The sequence below is a fragment of the Heterodontus francisci genome, chromosome 3 (genome assembly GCF_036365525.1).
Source record: "Heterodontus francisci isolate sHetFra1 chromosome 3, sHetFra1.hap1, whole genome shotgun sequence".
Lineage (NCBI taxonomy): Eukaryota > Metazoa > Chordata > Chondrichthyes > Heterodontiformes > Heterodontidae > Heterodontus > Heterodontus francisci.
The window spans coordinates 90,336,150-90,361,939 of record NC_090373.1 but is presented as its reverse complement, the minus strand read 5'-3'; the positions used below and the strand labels follow the sequence as shown (position 1 = coordinate 90,361,939).

The following is a 25,790-nucleotide window of genomic DNA, read 5'->3' as shown; positions in this document are numbered from 1 at the left end:
AGAACTTATTTCTTCCTATCTTGACTCTATCTTTTCTCCGCTGGTCCAGTCTCTTCCCACCTACATTCGTGACTCTTCTGACGCCCTACGTCATGTTGATAATTTCCAGTTTCCTGGCCCCAACCGCCTCCTCTTCACTATGGACGTCCAATCTCTCTATACCTCCATCCCCCACCAGGACGGTTTGAGGGCTCTCTGCTTCTTCCTTGAACAGAGGCTCAACCAGTCCCCATCCACCACCACCCTTCTCCGCCTGGCTGAACTTGTTCTCACATTGAACAACTTCTCCTTCAACTCCACGCACTTCCTTCAAGTAAAAGGTGTTGCAATGGGTACCCGCATGGGTTCTAGTTATGCTTGTCTTTTTGTGGGATATGTCGAACATTCCTTGTTCCAGTCCTACTCAGGCCCCATTCCCCAACTCTTTTTCCATACATTGATGACTGTATTGGTGCTGTTTCCTGCTCCCGCCCTGAACTGGAAAACTTTATCAACTTTGCTTCCAATTTCCACCCTTCTCTCACCTTCACATGGTCCATGTCTGACACTTCCCTTCCCTTCCTCGACTTCTCTGTCTCCATCTCTGGGGATAGTCTATCTACTAATATTAATTATAAGCCCACCGACTCCCACAGCTACCTCGACTACACTTCTTCACACCCTGCCTCCTGTAAGGACTCCATTCCATTCTCTCAGCTTCTCCATCTCCGACACGTCTGCTCTGATGATGCTACCTTTCACGACAGCGCTTCTGATATGTCTTCCTTTTACCTCAACCGAAGATTCCCCCCCACTGTTGTTGACAGGGTTCTCAACCGTGTCCGTCCCATTTCCTCTACCCTCACCTCTTCCCCTCCCTCCCAGAACCGAGACAGGGTTCCCCTTGTCCTCACTTTCCACCCCACCAGCCTCCATGTCCAAAGGATCATCCTCCGCCATTTCCGCCACGTCCAGCATGATGCCACTGCCAAGCTCATCTTCCCCGCCTCTCCCCTGTCAGCATTCCGAAGGGATCGTTCCCTCTGCGACACCCTGGTCCACTCCTCCATTACCTCAGACTCCTTTCAGGTGAAGCAGCAATATACTCGTACTTCTTTCAATTTAGTATACTATATTCGCTGCTCACAATGTGGTCTCCTCTACATTGGGGAGACCAAATGCAGATTGGGTGACCACTTTGCGGAACACCTCTGCTCAGTTCGAAAGCGTGACCCCGAGCTTCCAGTTGCTGGCCATTTCAACACACCCCCTTGCTCACACGCCCACATATCTGTCCTGGGATTGCTGTAGTGTTACAGTGAACATCAACACAAGCTCGAGGAACAGCATCTCATTTACCGATTAGGCACGCTACAGCCTGCCGGACTGAACACCGAGTTCAATAATTTCAGATCATGATGAGCCCCCCCTTTTTTTTCTTTATTTTTATTTGTTTATTTTATTTCATTTTGTTTCATCATTCATTTTTTTTTACCATGAGCTTACCCAGTGCTTTTTTTGTCATGTTTGTGCTTTGGGCCAGGTTGTTCTATTTTTCTATCAATTAACACCCTCTCTGCACTAAGGCTTTGTCTTTCAACACACCATTAACATACTGTTTGCCTTTGCTCCATGACCTTCTGGTCTGGTCAGTTATTCTCTGCGACCCTGTCCTATCAACACCTTCTGTTTGGTTATCTCTTGCCCCACCCCCGCTTTATCTGCTTAAAACCTATTATATTTCTAGCCTCTGTCAGTTCACTGACCAGAAACCTGCTTCTCTCTCTGCAGATGCTGCCAGACCTGCTGAGTATTTCCCAGCATTTCTTGTTTTTATTACCCTCAATTCATCTGCCTTACTTGTAAGACTCCTTGTGTTAAAATAGATGCAATCTAGCCTTGCACTATTCGCTTGTGCCTCAGCAGCTCTATCTTTGCTCTGCCTTCCAAACTGACTTAATTTCTCTTCCATATTTGACTGTGCATCACCCACTACTGTACCCTCCGCTCTGTATCCCACCCCCCCCGCCAAATTAGTTTAACCCCCAACACCGCCCCCCCCCCACCACCGCCCCCAACAACAGCACGAGCAAACCTCCCAGCAAGGATGTTGGTCCCATTCCGGTTCGGGTGCAACCCTTCCAATTTGTACAGGTCCCGCCTTCGCTAGAAACAGACCCAGTGGTTCAGGAAACTAAAGCCCTCCCTCCTGCACTCAAATGTGGGAGGCATGATTGGGAAATTTGCAGATGACACAAAAATTGGCCATGTAGTTGAAGAGGATAGCTGTAGACTCCAGAATGATATCAAATGTTTGGTTGAGTGGGTGGAAAAGTGGCAAATGGAATTCAATCTGGAGAAGCGTGAGGTAATGCATTTGGGGAGGGCAAATCAAGCAAGGGAATACACAATAAATGGGAGGATATTGGGAGGGGTAGAAGAAGTGAGAGACCTTGGAGTGCATGTCCACAGGTCCCTGAAGGTGGCAGGACAGGTAGACAGAGTGGTTAAGAAGGCATCTGGACTGCTTTCCTTTATTGGCCGAGGTATAGAATACAAAGCAAAGATGTAATGCTGAAACTGTATAAAATGCTGGTTAGGCCACAGCTGGAGTATTGCGTACAGTTCTGGTTAGCACATTACAACTAGAGAGAGTACAGAGGAGATTTACAAGAATGCTGCCAGGGCTTGAAAGTTGCAGCTATGAGGAAAGATTGGAACGGCTCCAGTTGTTTTCCATAGAACAGAGGAGGCTGAGGGGGTGACTTAATTGATGTGTACAAAATTATGAGGGGCCTAGATAGAGTAGGCATGAAGGACCTGTTTCCCATTGTGGAGAGGTCAATTACCAAAGGGCACAGATTTAAGGTGATTGGCTGAAGGATTAGAGGGGACATGAGGAAAAGCTTTTTCACCCAGAGGGTGGCAGGTGTCTGGAATTCACTGCCAGGAATGGTGGTGGAGGCAGAAACCCTCAACTCTTTTAAAAGGTACCTGGACATGCACCTGAAGTGCTGTAACCTGCAAGTCCATGGACCAGGTGCTGGAATGTGGGATTAGATTGGGCGGCTAGTTTTTTTTCGGCCAGCGCAGACACGATGGGCTGAATGGCCTCCTTCTGTGCCGTTATATTTCTACGGTTCTAAGACCACCAAAGAATGGCCAACTGAAGTCGAGAACCTGACATATTTGAGTCCCAGCCAAGCTTACAACAGGTCCACCTGAATTGGCACGGATTTCTGCAGCTCATGTGTGTCACTTTTTCATTTAGTGTTTGACTTTTTAAAATTTGCGGCCTGAATTCCCTTCAGTGATTCTGGCTACTGATAAGGGATTGGTAAGTTTCCAAAAATGCACAGTATTATCACATTCAAACAGATTTGTGGGGAATGCAAGAACATGGCATTTCTAAATCTGCGCAGTTTATTCGGGATTTCCGCCAGAGTCATGGCTGCTGATCAGCAGAACACCATATAAAGTCCTGGTGATTATATACTCTGTATAGGAATCCAAAAACATGACAAACAGGAATTTTCTCAGGGATCTCCCAGTTAGCTGCCTTAACTTCAGTAGAGGCTCAGCAGAAATCCTGTTTACATAGTTTATCTTGGATTTTCATCACACTTCTGTCAGAATTACTGTGGGAGAATACTTGAAGAAATTCCTGGTCAAGATATTATTTCCACTGATATACGTTTCTTGTAATATTGATATGAGGAGATATGAAAATTTACAGGGCTGTGGGAAAGAGCAGTGGAGGTGCATTAAATGGATAGCTCTACAAAGAACCGGCACAGAAACAATGGGCTGAATGGCCTCCTTCTGTGGTGTATCATTCTATCACAGTGGCTGTAAAATAATCTCTGCCGAAAATACTGTCTGTTTAATAAGTACAGACAGCAGTGATTAATGAACCCTAGTATCACACTGGGCTAAATTTAAGGGCTACAGTGGTGGCCTTGTCCACTGGCCGGAAAGCCAGTGGCAACCCTGCCACGGCCAGTTTGGAAGCCTCAACGAGACTAAGTGTCAATCGGGCAGTTTACTGCCTGGCGCCGAGGTTCCCATGCCATGAAAGGCGAAGAGTCTGCCTCCAAGAGCTGCCGGCCAATCATAGGGCCAGCAGCTCTTCAGTCCCAGCAGCTCCACCCCAGGAGCAATGGCCAATGCTGGGACTGCAGCAAGTCCTGCAGCAGCAGCCATGAAGGAGGCCCCAGAAGGCAGCTGAGTGTTGTGAGCTCACCAGGGCTAGTCAGGCAGGCCCCAGCGAGGGATGGGGGATGCAAGGTTTGGGATGGGGTGGGGGGGGCTCTTTCAGCAGGTACAGTCCTTTCTGCCAAAGGGACCCTCCATGGGCTACGTGTTGCTCGATCAGGAAGGACCCCCCAAATCGAGCCCATAGGGAGGCTGCCAGGGTATACCCCAGAAGAGGGTTGAGGTCCTTAAGTGGTCATTAATTTGCCACCTAAGAGCCTCAATTGGCCTTCGGTGGGTAGGCCGTCTTCAACCATCCCCACCCCTGACTCAATCAGTGGGGGTGGGGGGGACGGGTTGGGGGAGTCAAGAAGGCAATTGGCTGTCCACTCTGCACTGTCCCACCTGATTATACGGCCTCCCCACACCACGCCAACCCCCTCTCACCCAGCTTGCTCCCAAGGGCAGAATTAAATTCCATCTACTATGTGCCGACTAAGCACAGAAAGTAGTCAGGTTGGGTCAGCTACAGTTTGAGTCAGCCATTTTCCTGCAGTGGCAGTCAGTGATGGAGCAAAATGAAATAGAACTAAAAATATAAAATAATCCCAGCAGACTAACCTGAGCAGACATGTCAATTAATTTTGTGAGCTGTATCTTACTTCCTTCATCAGTCTTTAAAAAGTCCAGCAAACTCCCTGCAGGAGAATAAGACACATGGTCAAATCACATTAAAGTCATCATCGTTGATGAAGGAAGAGAACCCTGCAGTATCAGTAACACATTCCACTCACTGAACATTCATCTTATTTTTATATTTTTTTATTTAGAGATACAGCACTGAAACAGGCCCACCGAGTCTGTGCCGACCAACAACCACCCATTTATACTAACCTTACAGTAATCCCATATTCCCTACCACCTACCTACACTGGGGGCAATTTACAACGGCCAATTTACCTATCACCTGCAAGTCTTTGGCTGTGGGAGGAAACTGGAGCACCCGGCGAAAACCCACGCAGTCACAGGGAGAACTTGCAAACTCCGCACAGGCAGTACCCAGAATCAAACCTGGGTCCTTGGAGCTGTGAGGCTGCAGTGCTAACCACTGCGCCACTGTGCCGGGTAACCAGGTAGAAAGTGTGGAGTACAGTATTAGCAATTAATCAAAAAGTGGAACACAAATTGTGAGCCCAAATTCATTACAGGATGAATTGAAGCAAAAATTGGACCTCATTGAACCCATTTATGGGCAGAAAACATGCACAAGGGCCAATTCTGGGGACCAATGGCCTGCACCCAAAAGAACGCCTGAGTGGGTCAAACTATTTATCTGGCATTCCTGCCAGTCACCTAAAACAGGTGTCAATTCCCTTACATCTGTAAATGAGGAGCCCAACACCTGTTTAGATTTGTTTACTGTAATTAGTTTGGGATGATTAGAGTAAAAGCTGGGCCTGTTTCACTCACGATTTCTTAGTGGCCACTGCAACCTCCAGCAATTGGTGAGGTTTTCTTTTTAAACTTCCTAAAATAACGTTTGTGGAGCCAGGGGTGTCCCAGGACTCCACAGTAATGTTGATCACCTCCACCCCTCCCCTTTGCCAGTGAGAAAAATGGTCCAAAAGATATCAAATGGGCAAACTGACTATGGAGGAGAGACAGATGCTAACAGCTCACCGAGATAATGTTAATGAGGCTCAAGGCCCAATTTCCAGCCTCCCAGTTGGGACACATGCTCTGTGGCCAGTGCTGATTCAGGCTCATAAACCTGCCTACATTGATTTCTGCCCAGTAACTACAGCTCTGTGTAAAATGATGGAGAAAAAAAATGGAGGATCTATTCAATTGCATTTTAAAATGAAATACTGTGGTACACCTGTGGATAAAAGAAATATGTTAATTAGTCAAACTAATTTGTACAGATAGGTAAAGATTTAATTTATACAAATATACTGTAGTATATTCCATTTAATATATTGCCAGGCACCTTTATCTCCTTGTAAACAGTGCACAGATTAAATAAATTATTTCAGCAGTGAGGTATTGAAAACCTGAAGTAACATGACTGTCCTTAAAAATCAGCCAAGATATAAAGGAAACTTTGCAGCATTAAATTGTTTTGTGGGCAATTTGATATATATATATATATATCTCAGATACTGAATGACATTGGTACCTATTTACAGCAACTGGAGCCTTGATGAAATTTTTTTAACTAATAATTTGAAAGTATTACTGGTTTTTGTTTACAGCACAATTGGCATAAATTAGAAAAGAACTTTTGGTGACCCTGAGCTTCTGATTACTTGCCATTTTAATTCTCCACCCTACTCCCACTGACCTCTGTCCTAGGTCTCCTACACTGTTTCAATTAAACTCCATGGAAGCTCAAGGAATATCACCTCATCTTTTGATCAGGCACTTTACAACCTATTGGATTCAACATCAAGTTCAACAATTTCAGATCAGACAGCAGGCACTGGTAATGGCTCATCCTCTAGACTCATCTTTTGTTCTTTACCTGTCTCATTACCATCCCCTTTTGCACTCTGGCCATCCACCCTATTGCAGATCTTCCCTGTTGTCCTTTCCTCTTTTCTCCCCTTTCCCTGCCTCTCTACTTGCTTAAAACACATTATTTCTATACCATTTCCCAGTTCCAACCAAAAGCAGCAACTCCATTTCTCTGCCACAGATACTGCCAGACCTGCCCGCTGAGTATTATCAGCAATTTTTTTTAATTTTAGGCTGGACATCATCATGTGGTCAGAGGTTAGTTGCTGAAACTTATTTGACTGGATCTGCCCTTCTGATAAATACATTTAACAAGTCCTAATTTTTGATCTTCATTTTAATATTGTTACGCCAATGTGCTTTGTTGAATGATAATTTCCTTTAATGCACTGACTGGAGATCTGAATTTGTATTTTTTTCAAAAAGACATTTTTAAAAGATAAGCTGCCAGCAAAGTCATCTTTTCAGCTTAAGATGATCACATAGTTTGCTAGTGTATCCTACATTGCAAAGGACTGTGAGGAGACAGACAAAATGTCTGCTCAGTCCACAGCAAGAACCAAGGCCCAGGAAGTTTAAAGGAACTAGCTGTTCTCTCAGCAAGAAGAAATAGTGCTAATTGCTATGTTTGAATCACTGAGTGACTGTCATGTGCCAAGACCCTCCCCATTTGTGTTTTTTTAAGCTCGTGTTTTCTCTGCAGCAGAGGAGAAGCAACTGGACTCTGACATGTGCAGACCCTAAGTGGGTCTCTCTCTGTCTCTCCATTCCAGCTTGAATGCTTTCAAATCCTGCCTGTTGACTGACCATCTTTGCATACTCCAGCTACAATTAGAAACCCCGTTGGAAGAAATCATTCACATCGCTATCTCTAAGAGACTCACTGAACCAGTCATCCACTTCTTCAAACTAAAAGACTCAGGGCCACTGAATTCAGCTAGAAGCCAGCCGAATCACCAAACTCCAGAGTCTGTATACCTTTTTTATGGACTCTAACTCAACCAATCCACCTTTCCGACTTTGTAACCTATTTATGTGTGTGTAAACCTCTAGTGTGTGTGGGTGAAAGTTAGCACATTGTTTATTATTTTTTGTTAGTTCAGTTAACCTCTTTCTTTGTTAAACTCAAGAAAATATGTCCGACTGGTTCTTGCTATGAACGTAACAAGAACCAATCACCTACTGAATTGGTCAGTATATCCACTTTAAGAAAGAATTACACCTGTTGTGGTTAAAAAAGGAGAGGGAAAAGGGGGAAGTCCTTTGACCCCTCCTCACTTCACAGTAACTACATGTGGGCAAAAATCATATGGATGAGAAAGGAAGACACACTTGTGTCAGACTGTAACATTTGTTCTGTCAACAAAACTTGGAGTGGAGCATGGGACAGGCCTGACGGAATGCTTGTACATGTGTGGACAGATGAATGGACACACTTGTACAAGGGAGGGGCAGCAGTTTTTTTTAAAAGGATCGAAAACCAAGCTTTTACTTTCTCAATTACAAATGTTACAAGGAGGCCGTCTCCAAAACAAAACTGTTTAGTTCAAAATTCTGTACCAGAGTACACATTGCTGCACAGGTGTATTTGCATTGGATAGATATCAGGAAGCATTATTATTACTGTACCGTTTGACATGTATTCTGTTACTATGTATATGGGTTCTTTCGTCACGACTGCATACAGCTGCACTAGCTTGTCATGTCGAAGTTCCTTCATAAGGTTGGCTTCTGCGAGGAAAGCCTCAGGAGACATGGTACCCTCCTTCAGCATCTTAACGGCAATCTTGATATTATTATAGTAGCCTGTGTTTAAAAAAAAATACAGTCCTGAAAATGAAATTCAATTATTTCTTGTATTGTTATTTATTCCCAGACTAAGGGAGTGACACTCCACAAAGAATTTTAAAATCAGAGCCCTTAAACATTATAGGAAGTTTTGGGCCAATACTTTAAACCCTAAAATGGTAAAGAGATGGCCAAGATGGGATCTTCAGCTACAATGCTGGTTTTGCCCTTGCTTCGCACAAGACACCTTCTTGTTGCAGGATTGAATGATGAGCTAGGAACGGCTGCCCAGAGGATCATTAAGCCTCTGATTGACAATTAAATTGCCTGCGAGCACTCATTAAAGATGTTGCAAGCTATTTTGGTGGATAATGCTTCATTCAACATCCTCTCTGAACAGTAACCAGCTGAACACGAATAAACAAGTCGTTGCAGAGGATTTCGAGCAGTACTTAAACTTATGCTCAGATTTCACTGTCACTTGCTGCTGGAGGTTTGAAGAGGACTTTTGAAACACATCGGGAGACTTTCTGAAACACTTTGTCAAGACTATAACCAACACACTATCGACATTTATTCTGGAAATTCTCTGAGATCTTCACCTATAAAGAGTGAATGCTGTGCTACACAACCTTAGGAGACACCTGGAGAAAGAGAGTCCTTGATCACAGGCAATTTGTTAGAGGTCCCCTTTGGTCTGTAGCAGAAATGGGAGGAGGAGATTGGGCCAGGCAGAGCAGCATCAGCTTCTGCAGAAAGAGAAAGACAGAAGGGCAAAGAGGGCTGCTCAACCCCTGCAGATACAGGACATCTCTCCCCTTCCACCAGGACTTCCAGTGTCATATCTGAGAATAGTGGCACCACGTGGGGAGGTGGTGGCATAGTAGTAATGTCACTAGACTAGTAGTCCAGAGGCCCAGGCTAATGGTCTGGTGACACAGATTCAAATCCCACCATGGCAGTTGTGGAATTTAAGTTCAATTAATAAATCTGGAATTCAAAAAGCTAGTCTCAGTAATGACGACCATGGAACCATTGCTAATTTCATAAAAACCCATCTAGTTCACTAATGTTCTTTACGGAAGGAAATCTGCCATCCTGGTCTGGCCTACATGTGACTCCAGACCCACAGCAATGTGGTTGACTCTTGAATGCCCTCTGACATGGCCCAACAAGCCACTCAGTTGTACCAAACCACTAGAGAAAAGTGTAAAAGGAATGAAACTGGACGGACCAACTGGCATCAACCTAGGCACCGGAAACAACAATGGCAAACCTAGCCCTGTCGACTCTGCAAAGTCCTCCTTACTAACATCTGGGGGCTTGTGCCAAAATTGGGAGAGCTGTTCCACAGACTAGTCAAGTAACAGCCTGACAGTCATACTCACCGAATCATACCTTACAATGTCCCAGACACCACAACCACCATCCCACCAAGAGGACAGACCCACCAGAGGTGGTGGCACAGTGGTATACAGTTGAGAGGGAGTTTCCCTGGGAGTCCTCAAAATTGACTCCAGACCCCATGAAGTCTCATGGCATCAGGTCAAACATGGGCAAGGAAACCTCCTGCTGATATCCAACTACCGCCCCCTCCCCCCAGCTGATGAATCAGTACTCTTCCATGTTGAACATCACTTGGAGGAAGCACTGAAGGTTGAAAGGGCACAGAATGTACTCTGAGTGGGGTCTTCAATGTCCATGATCTAGAGTGACTCGGGAGCACCAGTACTGACTAAGCTGGCTGAGCCGTAAAAGACATAGCTGCTATACTGGGTCTGCGGCAGATGGTGAGGGAACCAACAAGAGGGAAAGCCTACTTGATCATGTCCTCACCAATCTACCTGTTGCAGATGCATCTATCCATGACAGTATTGGTAGGAGTGACCACTCCACAGTCCTTGTGGATACGAAGTCCCGTCTTCACATTGAGAATACCCTCTATCATGTTGCGCGGCACTACCACCGTGCTAAATTTTTTTTCTATTCGTTCATGGGATGTGGGCATCGCTGGCCAGGCCAGCATTTATTGCCCATCCCTAATTGCCCTTGAGAAGGTGGTGGTGAGCTGCCTTCTTGAACCGCTGCAGTCCATGTGGGGTAGGTACACCCACAGTGCTGTTAGGAAGAGATTTCCAGGATTTTGACCCAGCCACAGTAAAGGAACGGTGATATAGTTCCAAGTCAGGATGGTGTGTGACTTGGAGGGGAGCTTGCAGGTGGTGGTGTTCCCATGCATTTGTTGCCCTTGTCCTTCTCGTTGGTAGAGGTCGTGGGTTTGGAAGGTGCTGTCTAAGGAGCCTTGGTGCATTGCTGCAGTGCATCTTGTAGATGGTACACACTGCTGCCACTGTACGCTGGTGGTGGAGGGAGTGAATGTTTGTAGATGGGGTGCCAATCAAGTGGGCTGCTTTGTTCTGGATGGTGTCGAGCTTCTTGAGTGTTGTTGGAGCTGCACTCATCTGGGCAAGTGGAGAGTATTCCATCACACTCCTGGCTTGTGCCTTGCAGATGGTGGATAGGCTTTGGGGAGTCAGTTACTCGCCGCAGGATTCCTAGCCTCTGACCTGCTCCTGTATCTAAGGTATTTATATGGTTACTCCAGTTCAGTTTCTGGTCAATGGTAGCCCCTAGGGTGTTGATAGCAAGGGACTCAGCAATGGTAAATGCCATTGAATGTCAAGGGGAGATGGTTAGATTTTCTCTTGTTGGAGATGGTCATTGCCTGGCACTTTTGTGGCGCGAATGTTACTTGCCACTTATCAGCCCAAGCCTGGATATTGTCCAAGTCTTGCTGCATTTCTACATGGACTGCTTCAGCATCTGAGAAGTCACGAATGCTGCTGAACATTGTGCAATCATCAGCGAACATCCCCACTTTTGACCTTATGATTGAAGGAAGGTCATTGATGAAGCAGCTGAAGATGATTGGGCCTAGGACACTACCCTGAGGAACTCCTGCAGTGATGTCCTGGAGTTGAGATGATTAAACTCCAACAACCACAACCATCTTACTTTGCGCTCGGTATGATTCCAGCCAGCGAAGGGTTTTCCCCCTGATTCCCATTGACCTCAGTTTTACTCAGGCTCTTTGATGCCATACTCAGTCAAATGCTGCCTTAATGTCAAGGGCAGTCACTCTCACCTCACCTCTTGAGTTCAGCTCTTTTGACCATGTTTGAACCAAGGCTGTAATGAGGTCAGGAGCTGAGTGGCCCTGACGGAAACCAAACTGAGCGTCACTGAGCAGGTTATTGCTAAGCAAGTGCTGCTTGATGGCACTGTTGATGACACCTTCCATCACTTTACTGATGATTGAGAGTAGATTGGTGGGGCGGTAATTGGCCGGGTTGGACTTGTCCTGCTTTTAGTGTACAGGACATAGCTGGACAATTTTCCTCATTGCAGGGTAGATGCCAGTGTTGTAGCTGTACTGGAACAGCTTGGCTAGGGGTGCAACAAGTTCTGGAGCACAGGTCTTCAGTACCATTGCCGGAATATTGTCAGGGCCCATAAACTTTGCAGTATCCAGTGCCTTCAGTCGTTTCTTGATATCACACGGAGTGAATCGAATTCGCTGAAGACTGGCATCTGTGATGCTGGGGACTCCAGGAGGAGGCCAAGATGGATCATCAACTCAGCACTTCTGACTGAAGATTGTTGCAAATGCTTCAGCCTTATCTTTCGCACTGATGTGCTGGGCTCCCCCATCATTGAGGATGGGGATATTTGTGGAGCCACCTCCTCCAGTTAGTTGTTTAATTGTCCACCACCATTCACGGCTGGATGTGGCAAGACTGCAGAGTTTATATCTGATCCGTTGGTTATGGGATTGCTTAGCTCTGTCTATCGCATGCTGCTTACACAGTTAGGCACGCAGATATTGTAGCTTCACCAGGTTGACGCCTCATTTTGAGATATGCCTGGTGCTGCTCCTGGCATGCCCTCCTGCACTCTTCATTGAACCAGGGTTGGTCTCCTGGCTGGATAGTAATGGTCGAGTGGGGGATATGCTGGGCCATGAGGTTACAGATTGTGGTTGAGTACAATTCTGCTGCTGCTGATGGCCCACAACGCCTCACGGATGCCCAGTTTTGCATTGCTGGATCTGTTCGAAATCTATCCCATTTAGCACGGTGATAGTGCCACACAACACGAAGGAGGGTATCCTCAATGTGAAGGCGGGACTTCGTCTCCACTTGGAATGTGCCGTGGTCACTCCTACCAATACTGTCATGGACAGATGCATCTGCAGCAGGCAGATTGGTGAGGACAAGGTCAAGTATGTTTTGCCCTCTTGTTGGTGCCCTCACCACCTGCCGCAGACCCAGTCTAGCAGATATGTCCTTTAGGAGCCGGCCAGCTCGGTCAGTGGTGGTGTTACCGAGCCACTCTTGGTGATGAACATTGAAGCCCCCTCCCAGAATACATTCTGTGCTCTTGCCACCCTCAGTGCTTCCTCCAATTGCTGATCAACATGGAGCAGTACTGAGTCATCAGCTGAGGGAGGGCGGTAGATGGTAATCAGCAGGAGGTTTCCTTGTCCATGTTTGACCTGATGCCATGAGACTTCATGGGGTCCAGCGTCGATGTTGAGGACTCCCAGGGCAACTCCCTCCCTACTGTACCACTGTGCCACCACATCTGCTGGGTCTGTCCTGCCGATGGGACAGGACATACCCGGGGATGATGATTGCAGTGTCTGGGACATTGTCTGTCAGGTATGATTCCGTGAGCATGACTATGTCAGGCTGTTGTTTGACTAGTCTGTGGGACAGCTCTCCCAACTTTGGCACAAGCCCCCAGATGTTAAAAAGGAGGACTTTGCAGGGCTGACAGGGCTGGGTTTGACGTTGTCGTTTCCGGTGCCTAGGTTGATGCCGAGTTGTCCGTCTGGTTTCATTCCTTTTTATTAACTTCGTAGTGGTTAGATACGACTGAGTGGTTTGCTAGGCCATTTCAGAGGGCATGTAAGAGTCAACCACCTTGCTGTGGGTCTGGAGTCACAAGTAGGCCAGACCAGGTAAGGACAGCAGATTTCCTTCCCTGAAGGACATTAGTGAACCATTAGTGAATGGGATTTTACAACAATCGACAATGGTTTCATGCTCATCATTAGACTAGCTTTTTAATCCCAGATTTATTGATTGAATTAAAATTCCACCTTCTGCCTGGGATTTGAACCCATGTCCCCAGAGTAATACTGGTCTCCGGGTTACTAGTCCAGTGACAATACCACTATGCCCCCACCTCCCTCTGGGATAGATTTCGAACAGATCTCGTAACACAAAACTGGGCATCCATGAGGCACTGTGGGCCATCAGCAGCAGCAGAATTGTACTCAACCACAATCTGTAACCTCATGGTCCAGCATATCCCCCACTCTACCATTACCATCAAGCCAGGAGACCAACCCTGGTTCAATGAAGAGTGCAGGAGGGCATGCCAGGAGCAGCACCAGGCATACCTAAAAATGAGGTGTCAGCCTGGTGGAGCTACACATGCATGCCAGACAGTGGAAGCAGCATGAAATAGACAGAGTTTAGCAATCCCACAACCGACAGATCAGATATAAACTCTGCAGTACTGCCACATCCAGTCGTGAATTGTGGTGGACAATTAAAAAACTAACTGGAGGAGGACGCTCCACAAATATCCCCATCCTCAATGATGGGGGAGCCCAGCACATCAGTGCAAATGACAAGGCTGAAGCATTTGGAACAATCTTCAGCCAGAAGGGCCAAGTGGATGATCCATCCCCAGCATCACAGTCTTCAGCCAATTCGATTCACTCCATGTGATATCAAAAAATGGCTGAAGGCACTGGAGGCTGCAAAGGCTCTAGACCCTGACAATATTCCAGCAATAGGAATGATGTCTTGTGCTCCAGAACTGGCTATGCTGTTACGAAAGTGCCTCTGCTCTTTGTTAAAAAATATTTTGAGGAATTCATAGTCAAACTGAAGAAATGTTGGACCAGTTTTTTTCATGGGGGTCATCAAGAGGACACTGAAAGAACTTGTTGGGCAACAATATTTACTGGCTGTCACAAGACATAAGCTAAAACTAGAACAGAAACCCTGGCAACTGGGGAAGATGTGTGCAGAGAAGTGACAGGTCAGAAGGTGCATTTTTGAATTGTCTGAAGCTGGGAATGAACTGTCAAAAGGGGTTGGAGTTTTAGAAAATAAAACTGAAGGATAAAACCCCAGCTTAGCCCAGCCTGTTCCATCTTTTTAAAAACCCTGCAGAAGTAGAGAATTCCCAAGTAAGGAGAGAAGACCACAACCCAGCTCAGCTTTCCAGCTCCTCTCTAAAAGACCCCGAGTAGTCCATTGTTTCAACTCATCTCGTCTCCTGTCTTTGAAGAAAAGCCTGCTAAATTAATTCTCAATGCTGCCGGAAAAGAACTGTTCTAAAAGATCCCAGTGAACTGCTTACGTGTACTCGGAGGCTAGACAGTATGCCAGTTTTGGAACACAACATATCTCATCTGCTGTTTTCTTCAAAAATGTGCAAGTTTTCAGCAAATTGTTTTTTTTGTCTGTAACAGAACTCTAAACAAAAATCCCATTTATTTTTCCTGTTAACCAGTGTATGTATTGTGTGTGTGAGGGGCTGGGCTAAAAAGGGAACTTTAAAATTTGAATCTGTGTGTTTATGCTATACTTCATTATTGGTTAAGACTTTACAATAATTTGATAATTTTTTTGCTCATTAAAGAAACCTGGTTGGTGTGTTTTATTCTGGGAATAATAGTGTATATGACTGACCATATGGGTAAGTAGGAAAATTTAAATATATGTTGTGACCTGTGGAGAAGTGGAACTAAATTAAACAGTACACTCCTCCTGCCTCAGTCATAACAATGCCCTTAACCAAGCCATTTCAATACAGCTACAACACTGGCATCTACCCGACAGTGCAGAAAATTGCTCAGGTATATCCTGTACACAAAAAGCAGGACAAATCCAACCCAGCCAATTACTACCCCATCAGCCTACTCTCCATCATCAGCAAAGTGATGGAAGGTGTCGTCGACAGTGCTATCAAGTGGCATTTGCTCCACAATAACCTGCTCACTGACACTTAGTTTGGGTTCCGCCAGAGCCACTCAGCTCCAAACCTCATTACAGCCTTGGTTCAAACATGGCCAAAAGAGCTGAACTCCAGAGGTGAGGTGAGAGTGACTCCCTTTGACATCAAGGTAGCATTTTACTGAGTTTGGCATCAAGGAGCCCTAGCAGAACTGGAGTCAATGGGAATCAGGGGGAAAACGCTCCACTGTTGGAATCATAACTAGCACACAGGAAGATGGTTGTGGTTGTTGGAGGTCAATCATCTCAGTTCCAGGACATCACTGCAGGAATTCCTCAGGGTAGTGTCCTAGGCCCAACCAACTTTAGCTGTTTCATCAATGACCTTCCCTCCATCATAAGGTGAGAAGTGGGAAAGGTTACTGATGATTGCAAAATGTTCAGCACCATTCGCGACTCCTCAGCTACTGAAGCAGTCCATGTCCATATGCAGCAAGACCTGGAGAACATTCAGGCTTGGGCTGATAAGTGGCAAGTTACATTCACACCCATGACCATCTCCCCTTGACATTCAATGACATTATCATCACTGAATCCCGCACTAACAACATTCTGGGGGTTACCATTGACTAGAATTGAATTGGACCAGCCATACAAGTACTGTGGCTACAGGGGCAGGTCAGAGAATGGGAAACCTGCGACAAGTACCTCACCTCCAGACTCCATAAATCTTGTCGTGGAAGGATGATGCTGGCGCCTACCTTTACTCGGTTTCACATTTATTGTACAAAGTAAAAAGGATTACAAACAAGTAGCTCCTCACTCAAAACATCCCCCTGTCTCAGTAAGTGCCTCCTTATAAGTGCTCAAGTATGAGCCCAATTAACATCCTTCACCTTCATATTATGAAACAATTGATACACAATTAACACTACTTTCTATTTTACTATTTTAGTCAATCAGCTATCCATTCAGCTATTTGTCCCCTACCTCCACATGCCTTTGTCAGGAGCCTACCATGTGAATAAAATTAAATATAAAAGTGTGAAGTCATTCATTTTGGGGAAGGGGGGGCAAAGAGATCTGGGAATACAGAAACATAAATCAAGAACAGTACCAACGTAAGTTGATATGGCCCTGAAGAGTACCCACTCCTCATTTCTAGAGGAATGGAATTCAAAAGTAGATAGATAATGTTAAACTTATGTGGAACCTTAGTTAGACTACAATTGAAACATTGGGCTGCATTTTACAATTGATGGCAAGCTTCAAAGATGGTAGTCCGCATACACGGGCTTTACTCCGCGGAGCTGCCGCGATATTAAACATGGCAGCTCATTTACATGTTCGGGGAGGACCAACCCCCGATGATGTGGAGGGGGCGAGCGGTCCGTTACCGGCAATGGCGTCAGGTGCCAATGCCATTTTTAAAGGGCTTCCAGCCCTTCAATTCAATTACATTTTTTAAAGAAACATGAGAGTAAAAAATTAAATAAAGTTATCCCGACCCTCACCCACCACCCCCGCTCAATGACTATCAAACTTATTACTTGCCCTCTCCCCCCAAAAAACTTACCTTGTGCTCCCAACCATCCCCCCTCCAAATTTCAGAAATTATGAACTTTATCCCTTCCCACCACCCCTACATCAATCAAAAACGTGACCCCAAGTCCGCCCCCTACCCTGAAAACTTAGCTGCTCCCCCCTCCCCACCAGTGTTCCGTCTCGGATCTCCGAACAGAGATCCAAAGGTGCAGGAGTGCCAGCTGCTGTCACCAATATGGCACCAGGAATGACGGCGGCAGCAGGTAAGTATTTAATTCATTACTTTAAATGTATTTACATATTTAAATTTTGGTGCTGCCACCAAGCGGTGGAGGGACCATGAGGCCTCGCCGTCACCAATATGGGACCGGGCCTTCCCGGCACTGAAGCCCATGGCGGGCCTCTTCCAGAGGCATTTTCTGGGCACCCCTGCCACGACCCCTAACGTCGGGGGTGGGTGGGGGGTGGTAATATCCAGCCACTGTGTGTGGTCCTGGTCTCCATATTGTATAAAGGACATACTGGAGCACTGGTGCATTATTTGTCTTTACGATTTTTATTTTTTCAAAAATACTGGGCTGGATTTTCTGCTCTCCCCCATGGCGAGTTTGAAGGCGGGGAGAGGAGAGCATTTAATCGGGCAGGATGGTGCCGGGTGGGGACCTCACCACCTTCCTGCCTCCACCCCAATTAAGTCTGTGACGGGAAGGCCCATGGACGGCCTTCCTGCCTCGCTGCCATTTCAGGCCCTTAAGTGGGCAATTAATGTCCAATTAAGGGCCTCTTCCTGCCACTGTCAGTATTAGCCCAGCAACAGGCGAGCCTGTTGCCTCATGCGTGTTGCTTGTTGGCTCCCAAGGCGGGGGGTTGGGGGTCAGGTCTTTCATTCCAAGGCACTTAGTGAGTGATCGAGGGACCTGGCATCAGGAAGGGGGAGCCCGCTGAGAGCCACGTCCCTGCCCTTGCTGCCAACCCCCCTACAAACCCCTCCCCTGCATGCAAACCCCACCCCGCGAAACCCCTCCCGCCAATACTCACCTTTGGCCTGGGTCCATCAACAATCCTGGGCCTCGGGTGGGCCATTACCGGCAGCAGCCACCATCTCCGAAGTGAAGGAGGTGGTGAGTGGTTGCCTCCTTGTAGCAGACGTAATGCACAACAATGCTCCACTGCAGTTAATCAATGTGTACACCCCGGTCCAATACAGTGAGCGACTGACCATCCTCCAGCAGCTCCCACTGCTACTGGCGATGTCCAGGCTGGTCATTCTAGGTGGTGACTTCAGCTGCATCATCGATGCAGCTGGACAATCCAGCAGTGACGACAGCAAACTGGACACTACGTCCAGATTCCTAATGGAAACAGTAAAAGATGCCAAGCTGCATGATGTCTTCAGCAGACCTGCAGACGGAGCACAGCATAGATACAACTGGTCAAGACTGGACGGGTCTGCCTGTTCCATGATTGACTTCCTATTTGTGTCCTGTGCTTTCACTGTCAGATCCACTGACGTCGAGCCGGTGTTCTTCTCTGACCACTGCCTCCTACTGGCCGACTGTCACTTACAGGACGACGAGTGGGTTAGCAGTGGAACATGGAAGCTGAGTGTAACACTGCTGACCGCAGAGACCATTGAGGAACTCAAAAGGGATTACAAAGGTTGGAGAACTGTGAAACCCCTCTGAGTCTCCGGTAAACTGTCGGGAAGCGATCAAGGCGAACATCAAGAGGTTCTTTATCATCAAAGGTGTTCAGAGGACAAGAGAGAGACAGAGGGAAATGTCCCGACCCCAGAAAAGAATGCAAAATCTGCTCTGGCTGCAGTCGATGGGAGTCAAGGTCAAGGAGGATCTCCGAGAGGTGAAGAGCCAGCAGGCCTCGCTCTTTGCCATGGAGGCCTCCAAGATCATCTTCCAGTCCAGAGTCCACTCGGTTGAGCAGGATGAGTCGCACTCGCGTTTCTTCTTCCAAAAGGTTCACAGAGAGAGCTCTGTGATCAGCAGCCTGAAGAAAGAGGATGGCTCGGTAACATCATCGCCATCTGACATACTAAGAATTAGCAAATCCTTTTATGCTGGGCTGTACGATGTGAATCCCACGGACAGCACGGCCTTCCAGTCCTTCCTGTCATCTATCACGGAAGTTTTAGATGACAGTGCGTGGGAGAGTCTGGACAAACCGCTAACTCTGGACGAGCTGACAAAGGCCGTCAGGTCCTTCGAGACGAGTAAAACTCCCAAAGCGACGGCTTACCGGTTGAGTTGTATTCTACTCTGTGGGACTGGATCGGCCCAGACCTGCTGGAAGTATACTAAAGTATGCTTCTGGCCAGCAGCATGTCTGAATCCATGAGGAAAGCCATCATCACCCTCATCTACAAGCAGAATGGGGAGAAGACTGAAATCAGAAATTGGCGGCCCATCTCACTACAAGATTGTGTCCAAGATCATCACCAGTCTAGTCAAGTCTGCTCTGAAGTTGGTGATTCACCCTGATCAGACCCGTACTGTACCCGGCAGGAAGATCTCTGATAGTCTTGCGTTACTCAGGGATATGATCGCCTATGTGCCAGGGGGGTGGATACCTGCCTCATCAGCTTGGACCAGGAGAAGGCTTTTGACAGGATATCGCACACCTACATGATGGACATGCTCTCCAAAATGGGGTTTGGTGAGGGAATCTGCAATTAGATCCAACTACTCTACACAAACTTCAGTAGCACAGTCTCAATTAATGGGTGGGAATCAGAAAGTTTCCCGATCAAATCTGGAGTCTTGTTTGTTTGCTGTATTGAACCCTTTGCTGAGTCTATTAGGAAGGATGCGGGCATAAGAGGGGTGACAATCCCAGACAGTGGAGGCACTCAGGTCAAAGCCTCCTTGTACATGGACGACGTCGCTGTCTTCTGCTCGGATCCGCTGTCCGTTTAAAGGCTGATAAGCATCTGCGAGCAGTTCAAACTGGCCTCAGGAGCCAAAGTAAATCATGGCAAGAGCAAGGCCATGTTCTTTGGGATCCTTTGCTCTCTTCACCGTCAGATCAGACTACCTGAAGGTGCTGGGTATATGGTTCGGAGGGGCTAGGGCATGTGCCAAAACCTGGAAGGAGCGAGTAGCCATGGTAAACCATAAACTGAGCATGTGGGAGCAGCGTTCTCTCTCCATTCCTGGTAGGAACCTGGTCATCAGGTGCAAGGCACTCACGTTGTTACTGTTGTTGGCGCAGGTCTGGCCCATACTCCAGTCCTGCGCCGTGGCGGTCACCTGAGCCATCTTCCGCTTTATCTGGAGGTCCAAAATGGACCATGTCCAGAGGGACAGGATGTTCAAACCTCTAGATAAAGGGGGAAAAAACACACCCAATGTCGCCCTCATCCTGATGGCCACCTTTATGTGCGGCTGCATCAAGCTCTGTGTAGAGTCCCTGTACGCAAACAGCAAGTATCACTACGTGCTGAGGTTCAATCTGTCCCCGGTGTTGTGAAGGATGGGTCTGGCAACATTGCCGTGGAACGCTCCATTCAGTTGAACCGTGCCGTACCACCTATCCTTTGTGGAAAGGATCCTCTGCGGGAAAACACCTTTGACCACCAATCCATCAGGCAGTGGTCTGCACGGGATGTTCTCAAGGCCCTACGGGAAAAGGAGATGGTGGATCCTGTCGGATGGTTCCCCGAGCAGACTGCCAAAGTCATTGGGCAGAATGGCTCATTACTAGAACTTTCAAACAAGCACCAAGACGAAGCTTGGCTGGTGGTGAGAAGGGCCCTCCCCGTCAGATCCATCCTGCATGCCCGGAATCTCACTGCCTCCGCATGCTGCCCTCGAGGTGGCTGTGGTGGGGAGGATACCGTCGTCTACCTCCTTCTGGAATGTGCCTTTGCAAAGCAGGTGTGGAAAGAGATGCAATGGTTTTTGTCAAGGTTCATCCTGAGTAGCTCTGTAACATAGGAGTCTGTGCTCCACGGTCTGTTCCCAGGGACACACACCGAGATAAATATCAACTGCTGCTGGAGGACCATTAACTCAGTGAAAGACGCTCTTTGGTCTGCTCGAAACTTGCTGGTCTTCCAGTGCAAAGAGTTGTCCACGCCTGTTGCAGGCTGGCACATCCCAAGGTCCAGGACTATGTGCTGGGGGACGCACTAAAGCTTGGGGTAGATGCCGCAAAGGCTTAATGGGGAAAGACCACTGTGTAAGGTCCTCCTGCCATAGTGAACCAAGGGGCTGGAACCTGTGTAAAACCCCTCGGGCTGAATGCACCAAAATATTTTTTACTATGTAATGCCAATGTACATTGCATTTAAAATCGAATGGCAAGAATTGTGAGGCACTTCATGTCTTTCAGTATCGAAGAAATATGATCTCGATAGTACTTACCGGAATGTGAAATTTGATCGGGTTTGAACTGTTTTGTAACATATTTTTGCACATTTTTATGAATAAAGTATATTTTTGGAAAAAATAGTATAAGGGCTGCCAGCCACTGATTGCTCGGCAGCTATCAGTGGGCAGGATTTCCATCCCCAGGGTCCTTAATCCCAGGGAAGACCTGCTGCTGCCCTATTAAATGCCTGATTGGCACGTGATGAGGCGGGATTCCTGAAAAGTGGTGACACGGGGCTCTGGCTGGCTCTTCAGCTGGTGGTCGAAACCCCTGTTGCCTCCGTTAAATACCACCCAATGTGTTAGTGCATTAACCCACTTGCTGTTGAATTCATCTCCAAAAGAAGCAAATTCTAGAGTAAGCACTTTTTATAAGATCTCTCAATACCTAAGTAAAAATGTTCAATTAGAAAAATACTTGTCACCGCTTTTTTTTTAGAAAAAATCTTAATCTGTTGCCTCTATGAAAATCCCGCACTTTGACATCCTGGAGCAGCATCCTAAACAACAATTTTAACCAGGAATGACCCTGCAGCCGCCCAGCCTTAGGAAAACAAACTATTAGCAAAAGTATTTAGGTCACCCACCAGCAGAAGGTTTACCTACATAAAGGGCACCTGATCACCTCACAGATCAGACTGGTAATCCCTGTAAGAATTAAATCTGCTGTTCTGGGACAGAGAAAACCCCTCTCCATAATGGAATCTCTAGACCCACCAGGACATAATGAGAACTAAAAGGGTGGGCCTCGGTTGAGAAAAGAGATGCAGAGTTTATTTTAAATTAAAGTATGTATTTTTCTAATTTCTAATTCTAATAATTCCAATTTTCTAATTATTGGGTACTGATGAGCAAAACTACTTTTGATGGACTTTTATTTCCCTTTAAAGAGGCTTCAATGTTCAAAGGGTGGTTGAACTGTTCATTTTACTTATTACTGGCCACTGATTCTTTGGCAACATACACTGTAGCTTTAAGAAAACAGAGCCTTTTTGATGCCAATATGTTGACCCCATTTTATTTGACAGTTGTTAAATACTGGCAGGGAAGACACTGCTTTAAGAAAATGTAAAACTTCAACATTTAATAACAAAAATACAGAAACATGTTTCAAAAATTAGTGACTGTTTTCACAGGTAACATCCAGTCAACAGTACCGCCGGAATCCATTCTGACAGCTCAGAGATAACTTTCACCACTGGGCAGAAAACCTTAATGGAAAGTCGGCCTATCTGCTAGAATTGCTTTCCCACCTGCAATGAAAGTTAACTTCAACCCAAAAGTCTTCATCTGAGCGACAAAATTCCAGCAATAGTACTGAAGACTTGTGGTCCAGAACTAGCCACGCCCCTAGCCAAGCTGTTCCAGTACAGCTACACCATTGGCATCAACCCGGCAATGTGGAAAATTGCCGAAGTATGCCCTGTACACAAAAAGCAGGACAAATCCAACTAGGCCAATTCCCGCCCTATCAAACTTGTCTCGATCATCAGATGGAAGGTGTCGTCGACATTGCTATCAAGCGGCACTTGCTCAGCAATAACCTTCTCAGTGACACTCAATTTGAGTTCCGCCAGGGCCACTCAGCTCCTGACCTCATTTGTCCAACATAGACAGAAGTGCTGAACTCCAGAGGTGAGGTGAGAGTTGATATCAAGGCAGCATTTGATGGAGTATGGCATCAAGGAGCCCTAGCAGAACTGGAGTCAATGGGAATCAGGGGAAAAACTCAGTTGGCTGGAGTCATACCGAGCACACAGGAAGATGGTTGTGGTTGTTGGAGGTCAATCATCTCAGTCCCAGGACATCACTGCAGGAGTTCCTCAGGGTAGTGTCCTAGGCCCAACCACCTTCAGTTGCTTCATCAATGACCTTCCCTCCATCATAAGGTCAGAAGTGGCGATGTTTGCTGATGATTGCTCAATGCTCACTACCATTTGCAACTCCTCAGATACTAAAGCAGCCCATGTCCAGAGGCAGCAAGACCTGGACAACATCCAGGCTTGGGCTGATGGCAAGTATCATTCATGCCACACAAGTTCCAGGCAATGACCATCTCCAACAAGAGAGAATCTAACCATTTCCTTGATGTTTAATGGCATTACCATCACTGAATCCCCCCCTACCAACATCCTGGAGGTTACCATTGACCAGATACTGTGGCTACAAGAGCAGGTCAGAGGCCGGGAATTCTGCGGCAAGTAACTCACCTCCTGACTCCCCAATGCCTGTCCACCAGCTACAAGGCATAAGTGTGATGGAATACTCTCCACTTGCCTGGACGGGTGCAGCTCCAACAACACTCAAAAAGCTCGACACCATCCAGGACAAAACAGCCCACTTGATTGGTACTCCATCCACCATCTTCAACATTCACTCCGTCCACCACTGACGCACAGTGGCAGCAGTGTGTACCATCTACAAGATGCATTGCAGCAACACACCAAGGCTCCTTCGGCAGCACGTTCCAAACCCGTGACCTCTACCACCTAGAAGGACAAGGGCAGCAGATGCATGGGAACACCACCATCTGCAAGTTTCCCTCCAAGCCACACTTCATCCTGCTTGGTACTATATCGCTGTTCCTTCACTGTCACTGGGTCAAAATCTTGGAACTAACAACACTGTGGGTGTACCTACACCCCAAGGACTGCAGCAGTTCGAGAAGACAGCTCACCACCACCTTCTCAAGGGCAATTAAGGATGGGCAATAAATGCTGGCCTAGCCAGTGACACCCATATCCCATGAATTAATAAAAAAAAGCTGCAGAGACTTAGGACAGGAATCCCTATTTACAGTCGAACAGCCAGAGTTGCAGAGTTGTGTCTTTTCCGGTCTCAGGACGTTCCAAAGTGCTTTACATGTGTAAAAGGGTTTCCATCCCACTTCCAGCAGAGTAATGCCATCAGAGAGGGAGCAGCTCCAAGGACATTCCTGGCCCCAGTTCAATTGCTGGTCTGTCCTGTAATTGCCAAGCTCAATTGGGAAAGCAGGAGAGGTATTACAAATTATGCAGCATTCCTGAATTGGAGAGTGGGAAATCAGCCATGGTTCCTGCTCCTTACCGCGATATGGGGATCCCTACTGGAATGTGTGTGGATGGATGCTGTGTGAAGACAGAGTCTGTTTAGTTTATAGTTTAGAGATACAGCACTGAAACAGGCCCTTCGGCCCACCGAGTCTGTGCCGACCATCAACCACCCATTTATACTAATCCTACACTAATCCCATATTCCTATCACATCCCCACCTGTCCCTATATATTTCCCTACCACCTACCTATACTAGGGGCAATTTATAATGGCCAATTAACCTATCAACCTGCAAGTCTTTGGCATGTGGGAGGAAACCGGAGCACCCGGAGGAAACCCACGCAGACACAGGGAGAACTTGCAAACTCCACACAGGCAGTACCCAGAATCGAACCCGGGTCCCTGGAGCTGTGAGGCTGCGGTGCTAACCACTGCGCCACTGTGCCACCCAAGTGTCAGAGAGCAAAACTGGTCGTCACTATCATGACTTTGATGTAAAACTTGCAATATCCTTTATCACGAGAGGAACTGAAAATAAAAGTAAGGATGTTATGCTTCAGTTGTATAGGGCATTGGTGAGACCACATCTCGAATACTGTGTGTAATTTTGGTCTCCTTATTTAAGGAAGGATGTGAATGCGTTGGAGGCGGTTCAGAGGAGGTTTACTAGATTGATACCTGGAATGAGTGGGTTGACTTATGAGGAAAGGTTGGACAGTCTGGGCTTGTTTTCACTGGAGTTTAGAAGAGTGAGGGGAGACTTGATTGAAGTATATAAGATCCTGAACGATCTTGACAAGGTGAATGTGGAAAGGATGTTTCCTCTTGTGGGTGAGTCCAGAATTAGGGGGCACTGTTTTAAAATTAGGGGTCACCCTTTTCGAACAGAGACAAGGAGAAGTTTTTTCTCTCAGAATGTGGTGGAGGCGGGGTCATTGAATGTTTTTAAGGTGGAGGTAGATAGATTCTTGTTAGGCAAGGGAATCAAAGATTATTGGTGGTAGATAGGAGTGTGGAATTCGAGACAGAAGCAGATCAGCCATGATTTTATTGAATAGCGGAGCAGGCTCAACGAGCTGAATGTCTTACTTCTGCTCCTACTTCGTATGGTCATATGGTAATTGGGCAAGATAGGTCGCCTTTGAATTATATCCCAGCGAGGGACTTAAATGCTTGCAGAAGAGGAAAGAAAATGGGAGAGAATTATTTCTTTAAAACAGGCTGCTAATGCTGTTTTGATTTATTTGGCAAACTGGATGAAGAGTGATCAATACTGGAATGTCTTGGAGGTGGTGCCTCTCACAATTATATT

General features: G+C 46.7%; 1 protein-coding gene across 3 annotated transcripts in view; it reads right to left on the bottom strand.

Annotated features, from left to right (window-relative positions):
• The window catches only part of LOC137358266 (proto-oncogene tyrosine-protein kinase LCK-like), a 134,116-nt gene that overhangs the window by 20,146 nt on the left and 88,180 nt on the right, over positions 1–25,790 (bottom strand). For all 3 annotated transcript variants that reach the window (XM_068024173.1, XM_068024181.1, XM_068024191.1), the window contains exons 9-10: positions 8,320–8,496; positions 4,795–4,871 (exon numbers count right to left, since the gene is read on the bottom strand). In XM_068024173.1, coding sequence (XP_067880274.1) covers positions 4,795–4,871; positions 8,320–8,496 — 254 coding nt within the window. The remainder of the gene's footprint in view (positions 1–4,794; positions 4,872–8,319; positions 8,497–25,790) is intronic.